General features: G+C 37.7%; 3 protein-coding genes across 4 annotated transcripts in view; 1 reads left to right on the top strand and 2 right to left on the bottom strand.

The window, feature by feature from the left end:
* Nucleotides 1-2,408, top strand: part of LOC125233833 (mucin-5AC) — a 99,271-nt gene extending 96,863 nt beyond the window's left edge. Inside the window, exon 12 of the mRNA XM_048139967.1 lies at nt 691-2,408. Coding sequence (XP_047995924.1) covers nt 691-744 — 54 coding nt within the window. The 3' untranslated portion in view covers nt 745-2,408. The remainder of the gene's footprint in view (nt 1-690) is intronic.
* LOC125233834 lies at nt 2,081-7,315 on the bottom strand. Of its 2 annotated transcripts, XM_048139968.1 has the most exons (9): nt 7,131-7,315; nt 5,875-6,100; nt 5,453-5,583; nt 4,861-4,983; nt 4,459-4,575; nt 4,265-4,288; nt 4,132-4,171; nt 3,781-3,962; nt 2,081-3,076 (listed from the first exon to the last, which is right to left on the bottom strand). In XM_048139968.1, exons 1-9 carry the CDS (start codon nt 7,221-7,223, stop codon nt 2,573-2,575), a joined length of 1,440 nt encoding a protein of 479 aa, XP_047995925.1. In that variant the 5' UTR covers nt 7,224-7,315; the 3' UTR covers nt 2,081-2,572. The 2 variants fall into 2 exon arrangements, with proteins under 2 accessions (XP_047995925.1, XP_047995926.1); XM_048139969.1 differs by lacking the exon at nt 4,265-4,288.
* Nucleotides 7,316-8,582: 1,267 nt separating this feature from the next.
* LOC125234189 lies at nt 8,583-16,295 on the bottom strand. The gene is made up of 9 exons (XM_048140396.1): nt 16,206-16,295; nt 15,513-15,747; nt 13,982-14,118; nt 13,522-13,638; nt 12,972-13,103; nt 12,252-12,411; nt 10,030-10,145; nt 9,492-9,603; nt 8,583-8,894 (listed from the first exon to the last, which is right to left on the bottom strand). The coding sequence occupies exons 1-9, from the start codon at nt 16,293-16,295 to the stop codon at nt 8,779-8,781; spliced, it is 1,215 nt and encodes a 404-aa protein (XP_047996353.1). The 3' UTR covers nt 8,583-8,778.
* Between the last annotated feature and the right edge of the window lie 3,583 nt (nt 16,296-19,878).

Below are 19,878 nucleotides of genomic sequence, written 5' to 3'. Positions count from 1 at the left end.
TTGAATTTTTTTGTATACTACGTCGGTGGCAAACAAGCATACGGTCCGCCTGATGGAAAGCGGTCACCGTAACCTATGGACGCCTGCAACTCAAGAAGTGTCACATGCGCGTTGCCAACCCATTAGAAACTTGTACTCTCCCTTTTGCTGTGTTAAGTACACAGCAAAAAGAAGTGTACAAGTTCCAAGGAGGGTTCGGGTTTCCGACGACTCAAGGGACTCCTGCCGTCACCAGCTCACCGCACCCTCGTTGAGCTCTGGCAGCGTTACTCACCGGCAAGAACACAACACTATGAGCAGGGTCTAGTGCTATTTCGCTGCGGACTTCTGTAAGGCGGAGGTGCTTCCCCAGTTGGGCTCTGCTCTAGATTCGAGCGAGATGATATCCGCTGTGCTGTGCCCTACCACACAAAGCGGAATATCATTCACTATGCCCTACCTCCAATTGAATGCCAAAAACCACTAAAAAGGTCGTAAAAGGGAAGTCTTTCGTCCCAGCGTCACCATTGTCACCAATCACCACTAAAAGTATAATGACTGTTAAGTAAAGCGACTTTCGTTTTACCCTTTTCCAGTAGACAATTTGGCGTCAACTCAACAACATTTTTGACACCGGAGGTATTCCCTTTTGCATACAAATTGCATTGTAGTTTTTGACATTTCATTTAAACATTTGTTCTTAATTTCCAGGTGCTAAGCGAGTACGGAAACAAACTGAACGGCGGGGGTGTCGACACCATATAATCCCGCTACCACTGATTTTTCTCCATGACATTCGATACCTATTAATTAGATAAGTAGCGATTTATGCCAATAACCTAGTACGGAAGAATATCTAGAAAATAATCTGGTCAAGTACGGTTATAAGAAATGAGACAGCTGACGCCGGACCAATCTTATTTAATGATAAAACTTATGTCCGAATTCTGCGTTAAGTACACAAAAATGCAATAAGTATTTAAAAAGATTTTTAAGATCTTTGTAAGTTTTAAGCTGAAATAGATATATCATTACTAAATAAAAGGGACCAAGTTCGCGGCTGGTCGAGGCGGGAAAAAACCCCACGTTTTTAGCTCAAGTGGCTAAAGGCCACCCGGTCACAAAAATGAAATTTGCTTCCTATGTAAACTATTCAAGGGTACATGCTAGGGTATTGGCATAAATCAAAAGTTAGAAAACTATTGGGAATATACCAAAGTGTAAGTTACGAGATCTCTATAAAAGTTGATCGCTCAAATATACTGATGTTTACCTTTTCATGTTTATATACCAGGATTTTAGATCATTCTATAGGTATGGTTATTATATTTGTTATATTTTTTGATTGGTAGGGTGTAAATAGAAACATTTTGATAAGCGTCAGTAATATGTGACCAGGTAAACTGGATAAATTAAATTATTAACAGGTAGTTATAGTAGTAGGTACTGCTACCTACTACTATAACTACCTGAGGATTTTTGGTGCTGTTGGTGAAAATAGGCCGACAACGACAATGCACCTGCTAACTATACGATACTTACTACTTGTAATAATATAATATTACTTAAGTATAATATTATATCCCTAAATGCCTATTATGAGCTGATTGTATCGACACTTATTTTATTTTATTATCATTCGAACAATTTACTTTTACCTACTTAGAAGTTCATTCCACTAGTCTAATTTATTTTTAAGTACATATTTGCCAAAAATGTCAAGTATTTTTTTTTTCAAAACGCATAATAAAATCACAATAATTATGAACGTCATAATAATTAGCAATGCGTAGTGATTTTTGAAATCTGCTGTGATTTCTGTTATTTCTAAGATACTCTTTGCTTTGTTAAAAATCTAGCTTTACAGTATTCCTGTAATAAATATACCTACTTTGTAAGTTAAGCGCCTTGATTTGAAGTATTTGTTTTAAGTAAGAATGTCCTGTTCCTGTGACGCAATGAATACTCTAAGATATATTGAAATCCATGAAAATAATTGGGATGTTTTCAAAAACATACGTATTTTAGTGTATGAACATATTAAATCTCAGTGCGGTTATCTTTTGTGTATATTTTTCCACTACTTCTTTGATTTGATGCGTAATTGTTAAAATTTGTTGTTAATTTGATAATTTTAAGTTTGTTATAAATCGCAGCTGAATGAAATATCCATGAAATTTATTTATGGTATCAAGGCATTTATTTTATTTTAATATATGTATAATATGTGTAAGCACATGTTTGTCCGACACACGTAGATTATAAGTTATATTATATAATATGTATAGTATTCAGAATAAGCTTTATAAATTATAATAATGACCAAAAATATAAAAAATATCATTGACTAAGGACAGTTGTCCTTTAATGTAAACTTCATTAGTTGTAACAGCTGTTTTATAAAGAACGTAAATAATAAAATTATAAAGGATAACATAACATTTTTACTTTTCCTACCCCACACCGTTAACATAAGTTAAGCAGAGTAACACGTGTAAACTGAAACGATCGTAGCTACTATATTATTTATATCAAAATCAACGTTATCTGAAAAGTTATGGCCAGAACCGTCTGTCATGCCTTTCAACAGCATTTAAACAGTTTTTTCAGGATCGTCGGAATCACTATCGACTCTTATCTCCTCTGAACCTCTTCTCTCTTCTTCATTTTCCTCATCAATGTCACCATCAAAATGATCTGTTGCGGACGCAATATCACCATCATAATCATTATCATCATCATTCCTATTTCGAGGAACGACTTCCATCTCATTCAGCTGAACTTCATCTACGTCATCTTCGGTAGAGTTCTCACTTGGCTCCATTTCATCTCCTTGTAATTCACTAACAACTGTGTCCTCTTGAACAATATCATGACCATAATCTTCATCAAATTCTTTTAGTACATCTTCAGCGACTTCAGAGTCATAGTCTGCTTCGTCCGCTTCATCTGACACGTCATTACTATCATTATCATCATCATCAAGCTCCAGAACACGAGGCAAGTTGTGGAAACTGATCGTCTTCTTTCCTTTGCTATTTTCAACTTCTTTTTTGTCTTCGATGCTTTCGAGTCCTTTTTTGTCTTTGTTGGGGTCCTGGTAAGCAAACAAATCCTGTTTTTGTATAGCAAATTAAATATAGTAGGATTTATGTTTTTAAAATATTACCCAGGGAGTTTCGTTAAAGGTGGCACGAGTATACCTACATCTACTTATGTAGTAAATCATTGTAAGTATGTGATTGATAAATAAAACTGTTCAAGAAAGCTTAACCATTTATTTGCACAGTAAAATATCGTGTAAAAACGTGTAAAAATATCAAAATATCGATCAATGTATAAGTACGTGTCTCAAATTCAATAAGTATAATAATATGTCAAATCAATAAGTTTATATATAAGTATAATAATATGTATATCAACATGTCAAATAATTTGGGCTTTTAATAACTGTACTCTGCTGGCAAGTAACTGCGGACGTTTCTCATAGATTTGATTTCTCTAACATGGTCTATATTTTTAAGTTATAAAGACAGCGTGCAAACCGCCTCAACAAAACTGGACTGAAAGTGATCATCAAGGATCGTTAACTGCGAGCGAAATCCATTGAAGTACTAGGGTTGCTAACTGGTTGTCATACGTCATTTCAATGGATTTCGCTCGCAGTTAACGATCCTTGGTGATCATCGAGCACCCTAAACGGTCGGATGGTCGAAGAGATCAAAGAAAATAGTCCGAATCTCGCATTTGTTTTTCAACAGGACGTTCTTTTGCAATCTTAATATCAAAAGATCTCCTTACATACTGGACCTTCGGATTTCTGAGTTCGTTGGTGACGTAGTCGAAATTGGCGTTTTCCGTCTCTTTCTCGCAGACTTCGTCGACCTCTGTTATGTCCGAGGGTTGCCCGATGGAGTACGGCTTGTAGAGTGGGAGTGAGAGGAACGAACCAGCCAGAGACACAGATGAGCATTTGCTTGCACCTGTAAGTATAGAATTGAAGAATGAATCGTTTCGAATTTCTTTCCTAACAGAAGGCACTGCTACTTCTATCAACTGTCCAAAATATTTATCATTATTGGCTCATTTGTCGATCGCAGAAAGACACAGAGATGATTAGTATGATAATTAAAAAGTTGTATGTTTGCTTACATCTCTTTGGGTGAACAAAATCTGCCACAAGCGGCTCCGACTGTTGATAAAAAATTAGTAATTTAGTTAATGTTCATCACTTTATCTATTGTCAAATGTTAAGTCAATTAAGTAGAACTTTTCTTTAGCTTACCTCAAGAGGTTTGCTTTGATCACCCTGGGAAGAAAAAAAGAAAAATATTACAATTTGTAAATCGTGGTTTACCTAAACTGATCTGAAGCTACAGATAGATAATGTTCTTGATAATATAAGTACTGTATGGTCAGATTCCTAATGTATGTATCTTTATTTGACGGTAAGTAAGTAACGTAACGCTAAAATCATACCTTGACTTGAAAGCGAACTTTATCGCCTGATTCGTCCTTAACAACTTCCTTCTTTTTGGAAGGCGGCTTGTTAGTAGCTTTGCGTAAACGTCGAACGTTGTACGCGCGATATGCTGCCTAGAACAGATTTCTGAATAAAGTAAACCAGTACCCAATGTACCTAAGATATGATTCAAGTTAGCGTGACATTGTGGGAAAACCGATATTACCGTGGATAACACCATCCATAATCAATATGTCTGCAAGAGCCAAGGGCTTTGTCAAAATGATCACTGGTTACCTAATACTCGTAACGACAAATGCCATTTATTGACTTCAGACTCGTTAAAGTAATCAAATTAGATCTAATAAAGCGTTTCTTGATGTTGCTGCTGTTTAGCTTATATAACTTAAGTTCATCACCTGTATTTTGGAAGCCACACAGTCGTAGTTAATGTCCGGACTTTCAGCGGCTTTCTTGTATATTTTAAGCGTGTGTTTTGCCGCTAGTGAAGTCTCATCCAGTTCGCTGTCTGTAGACGATGACTGTGGACAAATGCATGGTTAGGTACCAGAGTCTTCAATGCCTTCATATCTCTTCTGATATCGAAAGTTTCAGAGAAGTATCGCTGGTACCTTAGCTAAACAATATCAAACCTTCTTTAGTAACGTAATCAAATTACCAATATCTTCGAAAAATACCGATATCTTCACTTCTGCACCAAAATTTTTTGAAGACAGAAGTGAAGATATTGGTATTTTTCGACATTTCCTCCTTAAGGTCTTTTCATATAAGACTCGTGATTATATACTCATTTTTCTAAGACTTAAAGATGTACAAATTTTAGGATAAATGTGGTGAGGTGGCCCATGGGTTCAAGACGTTTTAACTCGCACTGCTAAAAGCGCCGATTCGAATCCGGGTTTCACCAATGGATGTCTTTTTTTCTTTGATACAATGCATCTATTACACTTTATTTTATACCTACTCTTATACCAAATATATTTAATTTACCTCAACTTGAGTGGATTTGTTGAGCTGATGGCGCAGGAATGCACGCCGCACCGCATCCTGAACAGCGGGATAAGCCTTCGGATTTATACTAGTTTTTCGTATCAATTTCTGTAGCAAATTGCCTTCTTTCACTGAAAATAGCAATAAAGTTAAATAAAAGCAAGCTTAAAAATAAAAGCTCCAAAAATCATTATATTTTTTCGATTAGTAAAATTCAAGAGCCATCCCAAGAGATAGGTCGCCGCCATGAATTTGATCTAACCTCACATGAAACATGGTCCCATAGAGGGCAAGCGGGGACATGTAACATGTCATTAACGAACCAACATACTTACTAACGGAAACGGTTCGGGACAAGCTTACACAAATACATATTGTAATAATCTATAGAAAGCCATATGTACGTGCATAATTTTACAAACCGTCACCACTAGAAAAATACTCCGAAATAATTTTCAAACTGGTCTCCAAGTCTTCCTCACTCAGCGACAACGCTCGCAGTTCGGCTTCCAAGTCCGCGCAGCAAGTGTTGGTGCAGACGTCGTCGCATACGCGCGCCGCAACGAACAGGTGCTCACGCGCGACTAGCAGCGAGGAGAGGTAGTCGGCGATGAATTGGTACAGGTTTTCGGGTTGAGCGCGGAGTACCTTCAAAATATTTTTGTAAAGCCCCCCATTCACAGTACGATATATCTGTACGATCCGTCGCAGCAGATTAATCGACTGATCGACAGTGTATGACAACATCTTTAACGATTTATTTGATCGCATACGATATCGCAAATCTCAACAAAATCCCATGCGATCGAGTGTGTGCGGCGTGTTTGCGACCACCGATTCTATGTTTATCTCATACTTACCTACTTGTACACCCGCCATTCTGACGATCACGATTTTATTATTCCGTCTCGTGCCCTCGCAACAGGGGCTGGGATCGTTTATGATATCGTAAACGGTCTATCGCCGCATGTGTTTCTGGCGCATTCGATGCGACCTATCGTGCACGATATCTGTCCGATCGATCGAAGCGATGAATCGTACCGTGAATGTGGGGCTTTAGGATATCCATAAACCACGTAAATAATGAAGTTATAAATATATAATATATAAACAGCGGTAGAAGATTTTTAAGAAGTTCTTAAGAATGTTGGCTTTATAGATTCCTTTACCATATAATATATGTGGAAGTATCACTGGTAACTAGTAATTGTGTAGTTAAAATAAACGAACCAAATTAACTGCCGATTGAAAACACGGATTATATTTAGGTAAGGATTCCTTCAAGCGCTTTTTCGACAACTCTCATGACTAGAAGCCCGAAAAGGATTGTGACGCTCAGTGTGTCCATTCTGTTGAAATCAAGTTGAAATGGAGAACTAAGTAGATACTTTTTTTCTTACTTACTACTTACTTGGCTGACGCGATAACCCAAAATGAGCCAACACAAGAGAACGCCACTTTACTCGGTCTTGAGCGGTATGGCGCCAGCTTTCGCTGACGCAGAGGTCAACCTCCACTCTATCCGCCCAACGATATTTTGGGTGACCAGCAGTACGGCGTCCATTCGGTCTTCCCAAGTAGGCTCTCTTGACTGCCCGATCTTCACATCCTTTCAAGGTGACCTAGCTAACGGAGACGATGCGCTGTGGTTTCAACACTAATAATAGGAAATTCTTACTTCTCGAGAAATATCAGCCATCAAGTCCTTGAGTCCTTCGGGCATGGCGAGCCTGCAGCTATCTTGTATTTGGGATTTCAATAAGTCCTCCATTATTTACAAAATATTTATTAGTTGTGCAAAATTGTTGACATTGAATTAAGGCAAAAATCTAGTTAGCCACGGCACTAATACAAGTGCCTTACATATTACAGAGGTATAACTAAAAATCATATATTATTATGCAAATCCTAATAACGGATATTCTTTATTATGCCCAAAAATGTCATGATAATTACACAATTATGAACTAAACTAAATGATATTCTCCTAACTTCGGAAAAAGATAACATAAAAACAGCTGTCATCATAACAATTTGTCAAATTCAATAAGCCCTTGGCTAGTTGATACTGGGCTACTTCCTGCCCGTCTTAGTCGATGACTCAGTGGATTCATTGCAAGTACGCTTGTGTAGTATATGTACTAATAGTACAAAAGAGACGATTCCCTGCACTGTACTAGACCGAACTACTCCCAAATGATTTTGCTCTCTAGTACATTTAGTACACTCACACATGCGCAACAGAATGGGAGCGAAAGGAGCGTAGAGCCGAGCAGTGACAATGACAGCAAAGTGATCCATGTGATCCGACCGCAACCGAACTAGAACCGATTGACTCGGACCGAGACCGCGCGAAAACGGCCAATCAGCTCTCGGCTTCGCCATATGCATAATAAAATTTGTCTGTCGCTCTCTCGGTGTACTACTGTACTAAATGTCCTAAAAGAACGAACTAGTACACTTCAGAGATCGTACTACTTGGGAGCGATCTTTTCAGTGAACGAGCAGGCACAACTCTAATTGCAAGTGGCGTCAGACAAGGTTCTGGCGTTCGACACGAGTGACAAAGTTCACTCCCCAGGTGTGCTGTGTGCTATGCAGGTTCTGTAGGATTTTCCAAAAAGATCTATGTTAAAAATAAGAATCTACTGAATAATAGTGTTTTCCCCTCACTAGCTCGGAAACACGTGTTTTGTCCTTTAATACCAGCGGGTAAAAACGCATTTTATCCACTAGTGGGTAAAGTAATTTGACCTTGAATAAAGTCAAATTAAGTGCTTTAAAATTTATAAAAGTAGGTGAATCTAGTAATGAAGATGATTTACCACCTGTACAACTACTGGAAGCAGTGATAAACGCATTTTTTGCGTTGTAGTTTCCTCGCTATAGTGAGGGGAAAAGTTTTGTGTTACACACGGGCGCAAATGTATTTTACTTCTCGTGTGTTAAAAAACTCGCAAGTTCAGGATTCTATTCTCGAACCACTCGCTTCGCTCGTGGTTCAACTATAGAATCCTTTCATTTGCTCGTTTTTCAATTCCACACTCGGCGTTAAAATACAACTTTGCCCCCTTGTATAACAAATAACTATTATTCATCTTGATCTTGGCCTTCCTGCATTTCGTAGACATTGTTGACGTTGCCATTATTAAGCTCTTGTAGTTTTCCGTAAGTAAAAATGTAAAATGTTGCCGTTTGTGGGTGAAAATGTTATTTTATCGCGTTCGACCCGTGTGTGTCTTTAATAAATGTGTACAAAACGCGAGAACTTAAAGTGAGCTTTCCACAAATTCAGTAGAAAGAAAAAAATAAAATAAAAGGTATGTTTATTCTTCTTCACCATCTTGCGCGTCTTGGTCGGTGGCGTCGGTGCCCGTGGCGTCAGGGACGGTGGTGGCGTCAGACACCACACTCTCTTCACCGTCCGTGTGTGTTGCGTTGTCTGTGAAAAAAGAGGAGACCTTTACTAAAAACCCGAAGAGTGAGTGGTGGAAACACTGATCGGAAACTGTTAACAGCTATGCCATACCTATGTTTTAAGCTACACAATTTCTAAACATCAAGTTGTAATGGTGTCATCATATGCATGTGATCAACAATCGTAGGTAAAAAGCCTGACCAGAAATAAATGACTACGCGCCATGTTGCGGAATTGAACTCATTTCAACTATTTATTTATTCATAAGTAATATACTGAACTGTCACCCCATACATCAGAGTAACAGCGCCCTCCTGACTATAGCCATATATTTCTGGCCAGGTTTTATAAATAATGGTATCGCTGTACATAGTGCAGAAAAAATAGGTAAGTACATGTACCTACTTATATAAATTTGCCTAAAACTCGTGATGATAAATAAATGAATACGTGTATTACCTATTCCGGAGTCCTTGTGTTGACACCAGAACGGGCTCCTCGAGCACTTTTAGCGTTTCTCACATATTACTTGAGCTAACTAATCTTGGCATTCTTGGCCTCCAGGCCCCTCCACGCCCTCTTAGCAGCCCAATCCTCTCCTACTCTACTAGTTGAGCTAACCAGTTATATCCTCTGGGACTTCCTCGGCATCTCCGTCGGAGTCCCGCGCTGAAGCCAGAGCAGGCAGCTCGTCGGGGACCTTGTTCCTCTCACCGAGGACCTCTGGCGGCTCCTGCAAATACCACAAGTTGGTATCAAGGATATTCAAAGTGAAAGTCAAGTAATACTGATGAAAACAATAGCACCTGAGCCGAGCCACCATATAATATACCAGTACCAGTCCACTGTGTTACTGCAGCAACTCAATAGCAAGTGCAGCAGGGCTGTGCCCAGCGGTGGGTAATGCTAATGGCGTAGATTCAAAGAAGAGAAGGATGGGCTGAATACTTTGCCAAGAGTCACAAAATCCTTTAAATTTCTTCCTTACGAATAAATAAATAGCCTATCACTACATAATAGTAGGCATAAAACAAAATCACTTCTCGCTGTCTGTATGTAGATGTATGCTCAGAATCTCAGATCTTTAAAACCGCAACGGATTTTGATGCGGTTTATTTAATAGGGTGTAATAAGGTTTGTATATATGTATAATATATACCCGTGCGAAGGAGATCCTGGGCATGTTCGTAAGCGACGGGACGCTTTCATCTTTATCTGAGTGTATGGAATCCACGATGCCACTTGAAAACGGCGTTCGTGGGACAGTACGACGACCTAAAAAAACAGTAGAAATATGAGTTTTTATACCTTGTACTTTTGGCACTTGAAAAAAGTGTAAACAAACCTGAGCTGTCAAATTTGAGGGTTGTTTATTAGGTAACGTTTGGTTCCTGATTTTTTTTCTCTATTTAAAAATAATTGAGCTCACTACTATTTTCCATTTCATTCCACTAACATGTAATTTTGTTTAATTTGACGGAACGTATACACCTTCACGAATACAAACATATCGTCATTACATTTAATGTATATTATTATTTTCTTCAGGGAATCATCAACCAAAAAGTACCTAATTTTGCAGAGGTTTAAAACTCATGGTTGCATTTTAATCTTTGTGTAACTCCGGTTTCACATTATCTGATCCGATATCGGTTTTCGGAAGGATTTCGATGGAAAAATCCAAGATGGCGCCTGTAATGTATGGGATATCGGTCCTACATCCGATATCGGATCGGATAATGTGAAAACGCACTAACTCTACTAAAATATAAAGGTAGTACACCTTACGCGATTTTTAATTTTATCTGTCTGACATTTGCCATTGCTTGTTATCAATCATCATCATAATCATCTGTTCCGAGTTCGATATTTGTGTTTTAGAGCTTCCGTTTCTCCGTATGATATGATGATTGTTATATTTATGTTTTTTAGGGTTCCGTACCAAAAAGGTACAAAAGGAACCCTTATGGCGACGCTCTATCCGTCTGTCTGTATGTCTGTCACATTTCTAAATATCTCGAGAACTACTTACGCTATCGATTTTAAATTTGGAACAGTTATGAATATTTTAAACCTCTACAAGCTGAAACTATTATTTTTAAAATATATTAATATGAATTATAGAAAATGGCCAAAATGGAAGGGGGCAAACTGTAAATGTCAAGTTACTAGGTCGCACGACCTAGTGGGGTATCGTTAAAAAGAGCTCAAATTGTACATATCAAAACTATTTTTTTTATTTTTATTTTTTTTGTAAGTAGTGGAAAATAAAAATAATTATGAAGGAAAATGTAAAAAAAAAATACCATTCCTCCCTTATCTCCCGAAGTTTACCAACGAAAAATTATGACTTTTTATGAAATATTGGTTTTAAGCTAAATTTTACAGGAAAAGGTTTCTGGCCTTAAAAGGTTCACTATCCCTGGATCTGTCAAATTTGACGGCTCCGGTTTGTTTACACTTTTTTCAAGTGCCAAAAGTACAAAGTATAGGTAAAAATGTTTTAAGCATGCGCTACATGGCTAGTAATGAAGCTTCCGAAAGTCAGCCACAAACCACAATGATATTTTGTCCACTTTTCCACTTCCATGATTACATTAAGTGCCTAATCTCTTTCTATCTACTACTATTGTACTTCATTGTACCAAAGACATATGTAACTCCGTATAGACGGATAAAGTCTAAGAAAAAAAACGTACCCAAATCTCTACAGAAAAAGGTACGGTGGCCTAGATGGCGTTACACCTTTGGGGTGCGCTCGGCTAGATGGCGCTAATATTAATATTTGACATTTTATCACATATCAAGCTAACAATATGGGCCAAATTGTCAAAACTGAGGTTTAAAAGTTTTAAGCTTCTGTCGAGAGATGGCAGTCTATGTGCACTGTGATTACACATTTTACTTTGACAGTAACTCTCTATAATGCTCGATCCTCTTTGATTGTACTAAATCACTTCTTCATAGGGGATAATAGCCTGTCTGACATAGTCATAGCATCACGGCTTCTGCAGTCCACTATTAACATTCCTCTTATGTCATTCATAGTTCCCTTTCATACCTCCGGCAGACGAGGGCTAGACAAATAGTGCAAAGGAAAACCAAGCAGATACATTGCACACATTATTAGGTAACTAAAATTGAATAATTTACAATACGAGTAAGTTGAAAAAATTAACAGATATATGTGCTAGATTTCCAACTTTACAGGCTACGTAGCGACGCGAAACGCCACCGAAACGTCGCAGAAATGTAGTCTGGCTCTGTCGCGCCAATACGCAAGAGCGATAGAGATAGATAGCTACGAAAGAGATATGATATGGTGAGCGTTTCGTGAGCGATTGTGCATTCGGCTACGCACACAGGAATTCAACAACGCACCACCAGGAAACTGGATGGGATCGCAGGCGCACTCATTCATGCTAAGGTCTTGGCTGGGGATGTGTGTGAGCATGCGTGTGGTATCAAACGGTAGGCCCAGCTGGTTCCTGACATCCACCTCGAACATCTTGCTTACTTCATCTTGACCTACTTTTAGACTCTGCAAATAATTATGGAAAAACATTGATTATTTATGTTGTTGTTGTTCTGTGTTGCATTTGTAATTGTGTGTTATTGCAGCATTCAAATAAAGCTTCTATTTATCTATCTATCTATCTATCTTGTATTCGTGTGGAATGTTAGAGCTATCGGTATTGGCTATGAAGTCGAACAATTGCTTAACGTTGTGATTGTCAGTCGTCGATTCTGGTGATTTTGGTGTTTAGACCGAATTCGAGATGATTATGGCGAGGGAGGGGTAAACCCAAACAACGATGGATGGATTATGTGAAAGAGGATATGAGAAAGAAAGAAATGAGTGTTGAGACGACGATAGATAGAGGAGAATGGAAGAGTAAGACAAGTTGTACCGACCCCCCACATAACGTGACATAAGGGTAGGAAGAAGAAGAAGAGATGTAATAGGGGATATTACTGACCTATCTGGAGTCTGCGACGTCGATTGGTGGGTCAGATAGCTTATTTTTTAGTTTGAATTTTACCTTCAGTATGAGGTGGTGCGAGCAAGATATGTTGGCTGTAAATAGTATAGTCCCTTACGATAACGCGACCAAGGTCTGCCTCCCTGGAGCCCGCGACGTCAATGGGCGGGCCGGGAAGCCTTTTCTTTGGCCCGGGCTTTTCCTTGACAGTTAGCAAGTTTCTGCGGACATGGTAGCCTCTGTACGCTGCCTGTCAACAGAGAAGTTGTTTGTATGTTAGGTTTGTTTAAATATAAAGAACATACCTATAAGACTAAGGGCCAGTTGCATCAACCACATTTGACAGACACATCATCGTCACGCAACAGACGTCTAAGGAACTTGGCATACTAATAAAATTTAACGAATGCTTTAACTGTGACAGGCAGCTTGATGCAACCGGCCCTAACAGTTAGAGTTATTCTCTACAAGTAGGTAGGTTATTAACTTTTCTTAATTACATTGGCGTTTAAGTTGGCGGGTATTTTTTAACAGCTGTTCAAACTACTTCTCACATAAAACGATTTAAGTCAAAGAAAGTGCACACCGATAACAGACATATCGCTATTTCAACTGGTCATACACTAGTTATTGGATGATAGCCTGCCTATGGTGAAATATAATAAAACCTGAATCTTCTCTGTGGCTCTGTTGAGCTCGTTGAAGGTCGGATTGGTTCTCTTGTAGATCTCGAGGGTATGTGCCGCGGCTACCTCCCAGGGCTCTTCCGGCCTTTTCGATAAACTCTGATAACGAAAACCTTCATTGTAAAAGCAACTTTAGATAAGTCCCTATCATAATTTAGTCTGGGTATAGCTGCTGATATAGTCCAGCTACCTACTAATCAGATCGAAAATATCTAAACGTAAGTACTTAACGCAACTGCTGCCGCATAAAAATAATTCTACATAGAAGAGTGATTGAGAGAAACAAAGTTTTGATGTCGAAGGTATAACTTCGATCGACCATATTAATAACATTAACTCTGATTTCTTTAGTTTCTTTAAATGTCTTTCCGCTTTATCGTCCTTGTTTGTCCTTTTTATTATGTAATCGGGTATAAAATGTTAACAAAAAGTCAAACGGCACCTTTGCTAGTAATTGCTTCCTATACCAATAGTCGCGGTAAGCGTTTCTCGCAATTTGGCATACTTTGGCAGTCATAGTCTCGTCTATTGGGTTCCTTTGCAAGATTCTTTTCAGGATCTGGGACTCCTTCACAAGCTCTGAAACAAATGTGCATATGTTGTGTTAAGGTCAATATCATGGTGGTTGTCTGACTTAGTAATTTTATTCTTTAAACTTGAAAAAATGCTAATCTCTGCATCAAAACGTTTTCTGTCGGTCCTTTTTTACCTAACTTTGAACAGTTTGACCCTGTTCTTCGTCGAGATTAATGTTTGTTTATAAACAAACGTAAAACCACAAATATGTTTCGAGAAAGAGGGCTCAACACTCTCAACGGAGCCGGTTTGAATTTGCTACCTATTCCACAAAAAACATAAAGGTATCAATTCTCCGACTATAAACAATCCATTTTGAACACGAATGTCATAGAATAAATTTGAAATTAGGCTGGATTTGGGCTTGCACTTAATACACTCTAGTTTTAGAGTAGCTTAGCTGACTTCTCGTATATTTATCCATATCCGCACAATATCAAATTTGTGCTGTTACAGATACACTGTGAACCAGTATAAGGATGACCTTCAATTGCCCATAGTTATTACTAATGTTGGGATCGCAAGAGACAAGTTTATTCAGTGTTGTATCCACAAGGCTTTGAGAATAGGAATACTGTAGGCAGTGTAGGCAAAGTGCGTTGAGTCATATCGAAATAAAACAGCAAAAGAAAAGGTCGAGGCCAAGAATGTCGCTCGGTGCACGCAAGTGCGCGTGCGTTTGAAGCAAATGTAAATGTGATGAATGAGAAAAAGTTAAATTACTTACTTATTCGCTTTCTAGGTTATATAAGTTACATAATTAGTATAAACATTACGTAGTAAGTATGGTTGTAATATTAATACTCCTATCAATCCCTTTGACAACTTTTAAAACAGTGATACCTGACTTCGTGTAAATAAGGCACCTAGTTCGAAAGGACATTACCTAGGTACTTATTTCAGTTTATATTTTTGTTACCTGTTCTCTACTTACGTAACCAAGACATGGTTTTTGTGTTGGCAGTTGAAACTCCTCAGAGACATGACATGAACGACTGTTCGATGCAACAGACATTTCCACGGAAATTCGACTGTTCTGATATTCAAACCAACTGTTGTTAAAGTCCATTTTCATTTTATTAGGTTAAAATATAGTTTATAAACTTTATAATAGAAGTTACTTCTGTTAAGTTTTCAAATTGTTTAAATTTCAATGTTTCATCCAAATTATTCTTGTTTACATTACTTACCAACTAGCGGTACCCCTTACCACAGGTATTTGTTTACTGAATAAAAAGGGGTATCCAGAACTAATATTATGTAAGTCATTCTTAAACTGAATAAAGAATTTTTATTTTTTCAAATTTAATTCCCGTTTGCATGTATAGTTAGTAAAGTCAGTTAGGTATATGGGTGTTTTATTTGAGACAATCAGCCAAACCTTGTTTTAAATCTACCTTGCCCCGCATCGGGTTCAATCTTTTCAATCTCCTCTTGAATAAACTCAGCTATAACAGAAGCCTGCACCGGCGGGAAGCCCGCAGCCTCCAGATGCTCCGTGACCGAGGGTCGGCAGTCACACAGGTCATCCAGGATCTTCACTGCCATGATGCCGTGCTCACGAGTGATGATCATCACGCAGAGATAGTTCGCTATGAAGTCAAATATTTTGTCTGGTTGTGCGCGGAGTACCTGCCAAGTCAGTAGTAAGTAACTTAGAAGTTTCTACTTGTCATTGGATAGTTTGATATGTCGAGGGTTTACTGGTGAAACCCGATAAATCGAGATAATTTGTCCTTGAAATAACAAGATTGTGAAAATTGCACAAATGCACATAGTCCGAATTTCAAAAACCAGTTTTCTCAACTTATCGGGTTTCACCAGTAAACCCTCGATGTATGGGGAAACCAGGAAACATTTTGTTAAAAGATTACGCGACGCAACGACGCGTGATCTAACGAATTTTATATGACTAGAATCATACTATGAACGTGGCTGGATGTAACGTAACTAATGTTTATACTTAGCGTGATTCTGTTACAGAAAATAGATAATATATATTTCGATTCGAGTTGTTTATTTTTATTGTTTTCCGCGTAACTGACAAATTGAAAAGTCCTCAGAGTTTTCATTTTGTATATTTCTGTTACCTCACGGGATATATCAGCCATGAGTTCTTTGAGCCCTTCTGGGATAGTAAATACGTTTGAACAGCCATGTTTCTGCAGTAATTCGTTCATCCTCTAAAAATTGGCTTGAAACATGAAATGTAACAATTATTTTGTGACAGAAATTTAGACAATTGAGTGACAATATATCATATTTAAGGAGGTAAGAGTACAAGGATTTGTATGGGTAAAAGGATTTGCTTAGCAGGTTTCAAGTAGGCGCTAAAATTTTTATGTATTAGCAAGGACCATTTAATACTAGACTGATATAGCCCATACAAAAAAGCGTACCCCTGAAAAAAGCTTAGTTTTTGCTTTAAAACTAGATGGCGTTGTTTCGTAACCCGGGAGTGGAAAAAAACATATTTTCACACATATGTTTACTTGTTTTTATATTATACTATGAATAACTATCAAAAAACTTTATTTTAATATCAAAATATTGGCTCAAAACATAATTTTTACAAATTATATTTTATATTTATTCCTCTCGGCCTCGACGTAGTTGTGATCGCTTCGCTGGCTAAGTTTGTTCGCATGTCGTCTAACTATTGCCAAATAAAATGACTAGATGACGTTGGTGGACTAGGAAAATGTCACATCCGTTTCGTTGTTCAATAATATAATATACTTAGTGATAATAAACCTATATGTTGAGCTCAAATACGTTCAACAAAACGCAATCATTGTGCCAACAGATGTGACATCCAGTGACACCTGACATCCATGTCACATCACAAATGTCATTGTATGATTTATTGAATATTCATAATATATGGATATTAAATATTTTAGAATCGCAGCAGCAATGCGAGTAGAGATACAGAATTAATAACTGTATAAATTAATAATTGTATGACCAATGACCTCATACATAAAATTACCAGTTTAGGTGACAGAAGGCGAATCCAATTTGTAAACATTAAATTTTATGTGCTAAGGAAAAGAATCTTTCCGATTTTCAACGGGACACGGCTGAAGGGGCGAGCTGGTTTCGACTGCGCCCATGCATCTCAATTGTCCAGAAAGTTCATTCGAAGATCATTTTGCTTATAATAATCTGAGTAATCACAGTGAATGGTTTGACAGTATTTCAGCTAACATGTAGAGAGACTTGCTAGCTTCGTCGGTCAGGCTTCGTCTTGGACACAACGCCGATAGTTAGGCCGCCAGGTGTGGCACTTTGGATTACGTTTTTATAATAAATTAATGATAGTTTGTATTGTTTTGGTAATATATTTTCTACTCGTATACTATACTCGTTTGGTACTCGTATAAACCTAAACTGAGATAATAAATGAATAAAAGGAAATAATTAGTGAAACTCTGATATACTTATATCAGAGTTTCACTTACTTAATATATAATTACTTAATAATTAATGAGACTAAATGCGTTTTCACATTATCCGATCCGATATCGGATGTAGGACTGATACCCCATACATTACAGGCGCTATCTTGGATTTTTTCCATTTAAATCCTTCCGACATCCGATATCGGATCGGATAATGTGAAAACGGACTAAGACAATAGATACCTTATATATATATATATATCCCACCAAAACATTCTGTAAAAAATAGCCGTCTCGATGGAGCTGCTTGTTTATCTCTAAAAAGTAATGAAATCTACATAAAGTTCCTTACTGCGATTTCTTTATTATTATAGTTAACTAGCCTTTGCCCGCGGCTTCGCTCGCGTTAAATTCGAAAATCTCTCCACAAACTTCCATCCTCCATTCTAAGGAAGTGGGGGGATATAAAAAGAGACAAAAAGTAGCCTATGTCACTTTCCATCCAGTCAACTATCTCCACTTAAAAAATCACGTCAATACGTCGCTCCGTTTTGCCGTGAAAGATGGACAAACAAACAGACACACACACTTTCCCATTTATAATATTAGTATGGATGTTGTGTGACTTGGCCGTTGAAGTGTAGCGGTGCTGGCGACAGATTGGTGCAATGGTGTCATGGAGCACCTGGTTATAAACTTCTTTATACCCTTGTGTATAAAGAAGTTTATAAGTTTTATATTCGATGGTCCGAGCTAAGGTTCGTAAAGCCATGAAGCCGAGCTGATAATCATTGACGCTAAACGCCGATCGAAACGCAGTCTGAAGTGGGTGATAAACGTACGATACGAGCAGGTATGCGTACTTATGGCTCGACCACCTTTTTCGATTGTGTGTCACCGTAAGTACGCGTAAAAACCGCTGCGCATAGTAGTCGACCATCCAACGCGTACTTGCTCGTACGCCTATCACCCACTTGACGTCGCGCCAACACTTTATGGAAAAAGCGAGTTTTCGACAACTAAGTACCAATAAGATTTTAGACATTCAAAAATCTTCAATAATACTCAACTGTTTCGGTCGCACTCGTTCAAATATAGGATAGGATTGGTATGAGCGAGACGGTCAGGAGATTGATTGTCAACATGATATCTATCATAAACACCGTTCGAAATGGCCTCATTAAAATCTAAATTTTAAATATATTGAAAGTAATATTACTAATCATTGACGTCACGCTCAAAATGAAAGAGATAGAAAATTTGACAGTATGGTACTCTTTTGCATGATTGTCATAATTCAAAATAAGAACGATGGTTTGCGTTGTAAACAGGGACTGAAACATGACACGGGCCCCTAGCGTCATCTATATACTTTTCACTGTATCACTTGTAATGCCGTTGAACTACCGCGTGCGTATTTAAAAAAAAACGACATTTTTATTCAAATGACACTCTTAGTGACATCTAGTGACATAGATTTACGGCTGCCAACGGGGTACGGTATTTAGTATGGACTCTGCTGGTCCTTTATAATCGTCCTTGGTATTAGGTAAATATTTGATTCGAATTTGCTTCCCAATTTTTAGGCATTATATGTGGACGTAATTTCGGGATTATTATTTTGAAAACTACTAAATATTTTGAAAACTACTAATACATATAGTCTATTCAATGTAAACTTGAATTTTACCGTTTTCGTCACATTATGGCATCAATACACACCTTGATTCACTACAATAGGTTATGCCACGGTTATGCCCTATTCAAGAATAAAATGGTGCCTAATCAAGTAATCAGTTATGGAACATAAGTATTGGGTTTACACGGTCGTGATGTGGACGACCTTGTCTTGATACTTTAGAAGTTTAGACAATGAAAAGAGAGCGGTAGTGACGAATGGAGAGACAAGCCTTCGATCGCAAAAAGTATAGGCGAAAGATGGATATACACAGTGTCTTGTTCGTAACATTTAATTAAAAGATATAATATATCTTAGATATTATCTAGAGTTTGACGAAAATAAGTTGGCAACGTAATATTTTGATAACCATTTAAAAACCAGGCCACAAAAAAAAAACTATTTAAAAACTTTATATGGCTATCAAATGGCAATGATCTTAGCTGTCACTAAAAGTAAGTCAGAGTCATGTCAGAGTTGTCGGAATTGTTTTTTCATGCATAGTTTTTATTCATGATAAATTGTGAAGACATGGTAAAATTTACAAAGCGACGCCGACGTGTTAGTGTACAACGTTTGGACTTAATGGTAAATCCCAATGAAACGTCTTAATCATACTTCTGCTGTAATTAATGTAATACAATATTGGTTTACTACAATAAATTGACCACGCGAGGCGAA

This window comes from Leguminivora glycinivorella, chromosome 15 (assembly GCF_023078275.1).
Source record: "Leguminivora glycinivorella isolate SPB_JAAS2020 chromosome 15, LegGlyc_1.1, whole genome shotgun sequence".
NCBI classification, from domain to species: domain Eukaryota; kingdom Metazoa; phylum Arthropoda; class Insecta; order Lepidoptera; family Tortricidae; genus Leguminivora; species Leguminivora glycinivorella.
This window is presented reverse-complemented; position numbering and strand designations above follow the sequence as displayed.

Bases quoted from the DNA above. Each gene is read 5' to 3' on its own strand.
- LOC125233834 (XM_048139968.1), bottom strand. From the start codon at position 7,223: ATGGAGGACTTATTGAAATCCCAAATACAAGATAGCTGCAGGCTCGCC. The intron at 6,101-7,130 runs GTAAGAATTTCC...AATATTTTGAAG, and splicing joins TGGCTGATATTTCTCGAGAA to GTACTCCGCGCTCAACCCGA. The intron at 4,289-4,458 runs GTATGATTTTAG...TTTTCTTCCCAG, and splicing joins AAGTTCGCTTTCAAGTCAAG to GGTGATCAAAGCAAACCTCT.
- LOC125234189 (XM_048140396.1), bottom strand. From the start codon at position 16,295: ATGAACGAATTACTGCAGAAACATGGCTGTTCAAACGTATTTACTATC. The intron at 15,748-16,205 runs GTAACAGAAATA...CTGACTTGGCAG, and splicing joins TGGCTGATATATCCCGTGAG to GTACTCCGCGCACAACCAGA. The intron at 8,895-9,491 runs GTTAGCTCAACT...CTTTTTTCACAG, and splicing joins AGTCCCAGAGGATATAACTG to ACAACGCAACACACACGGAC.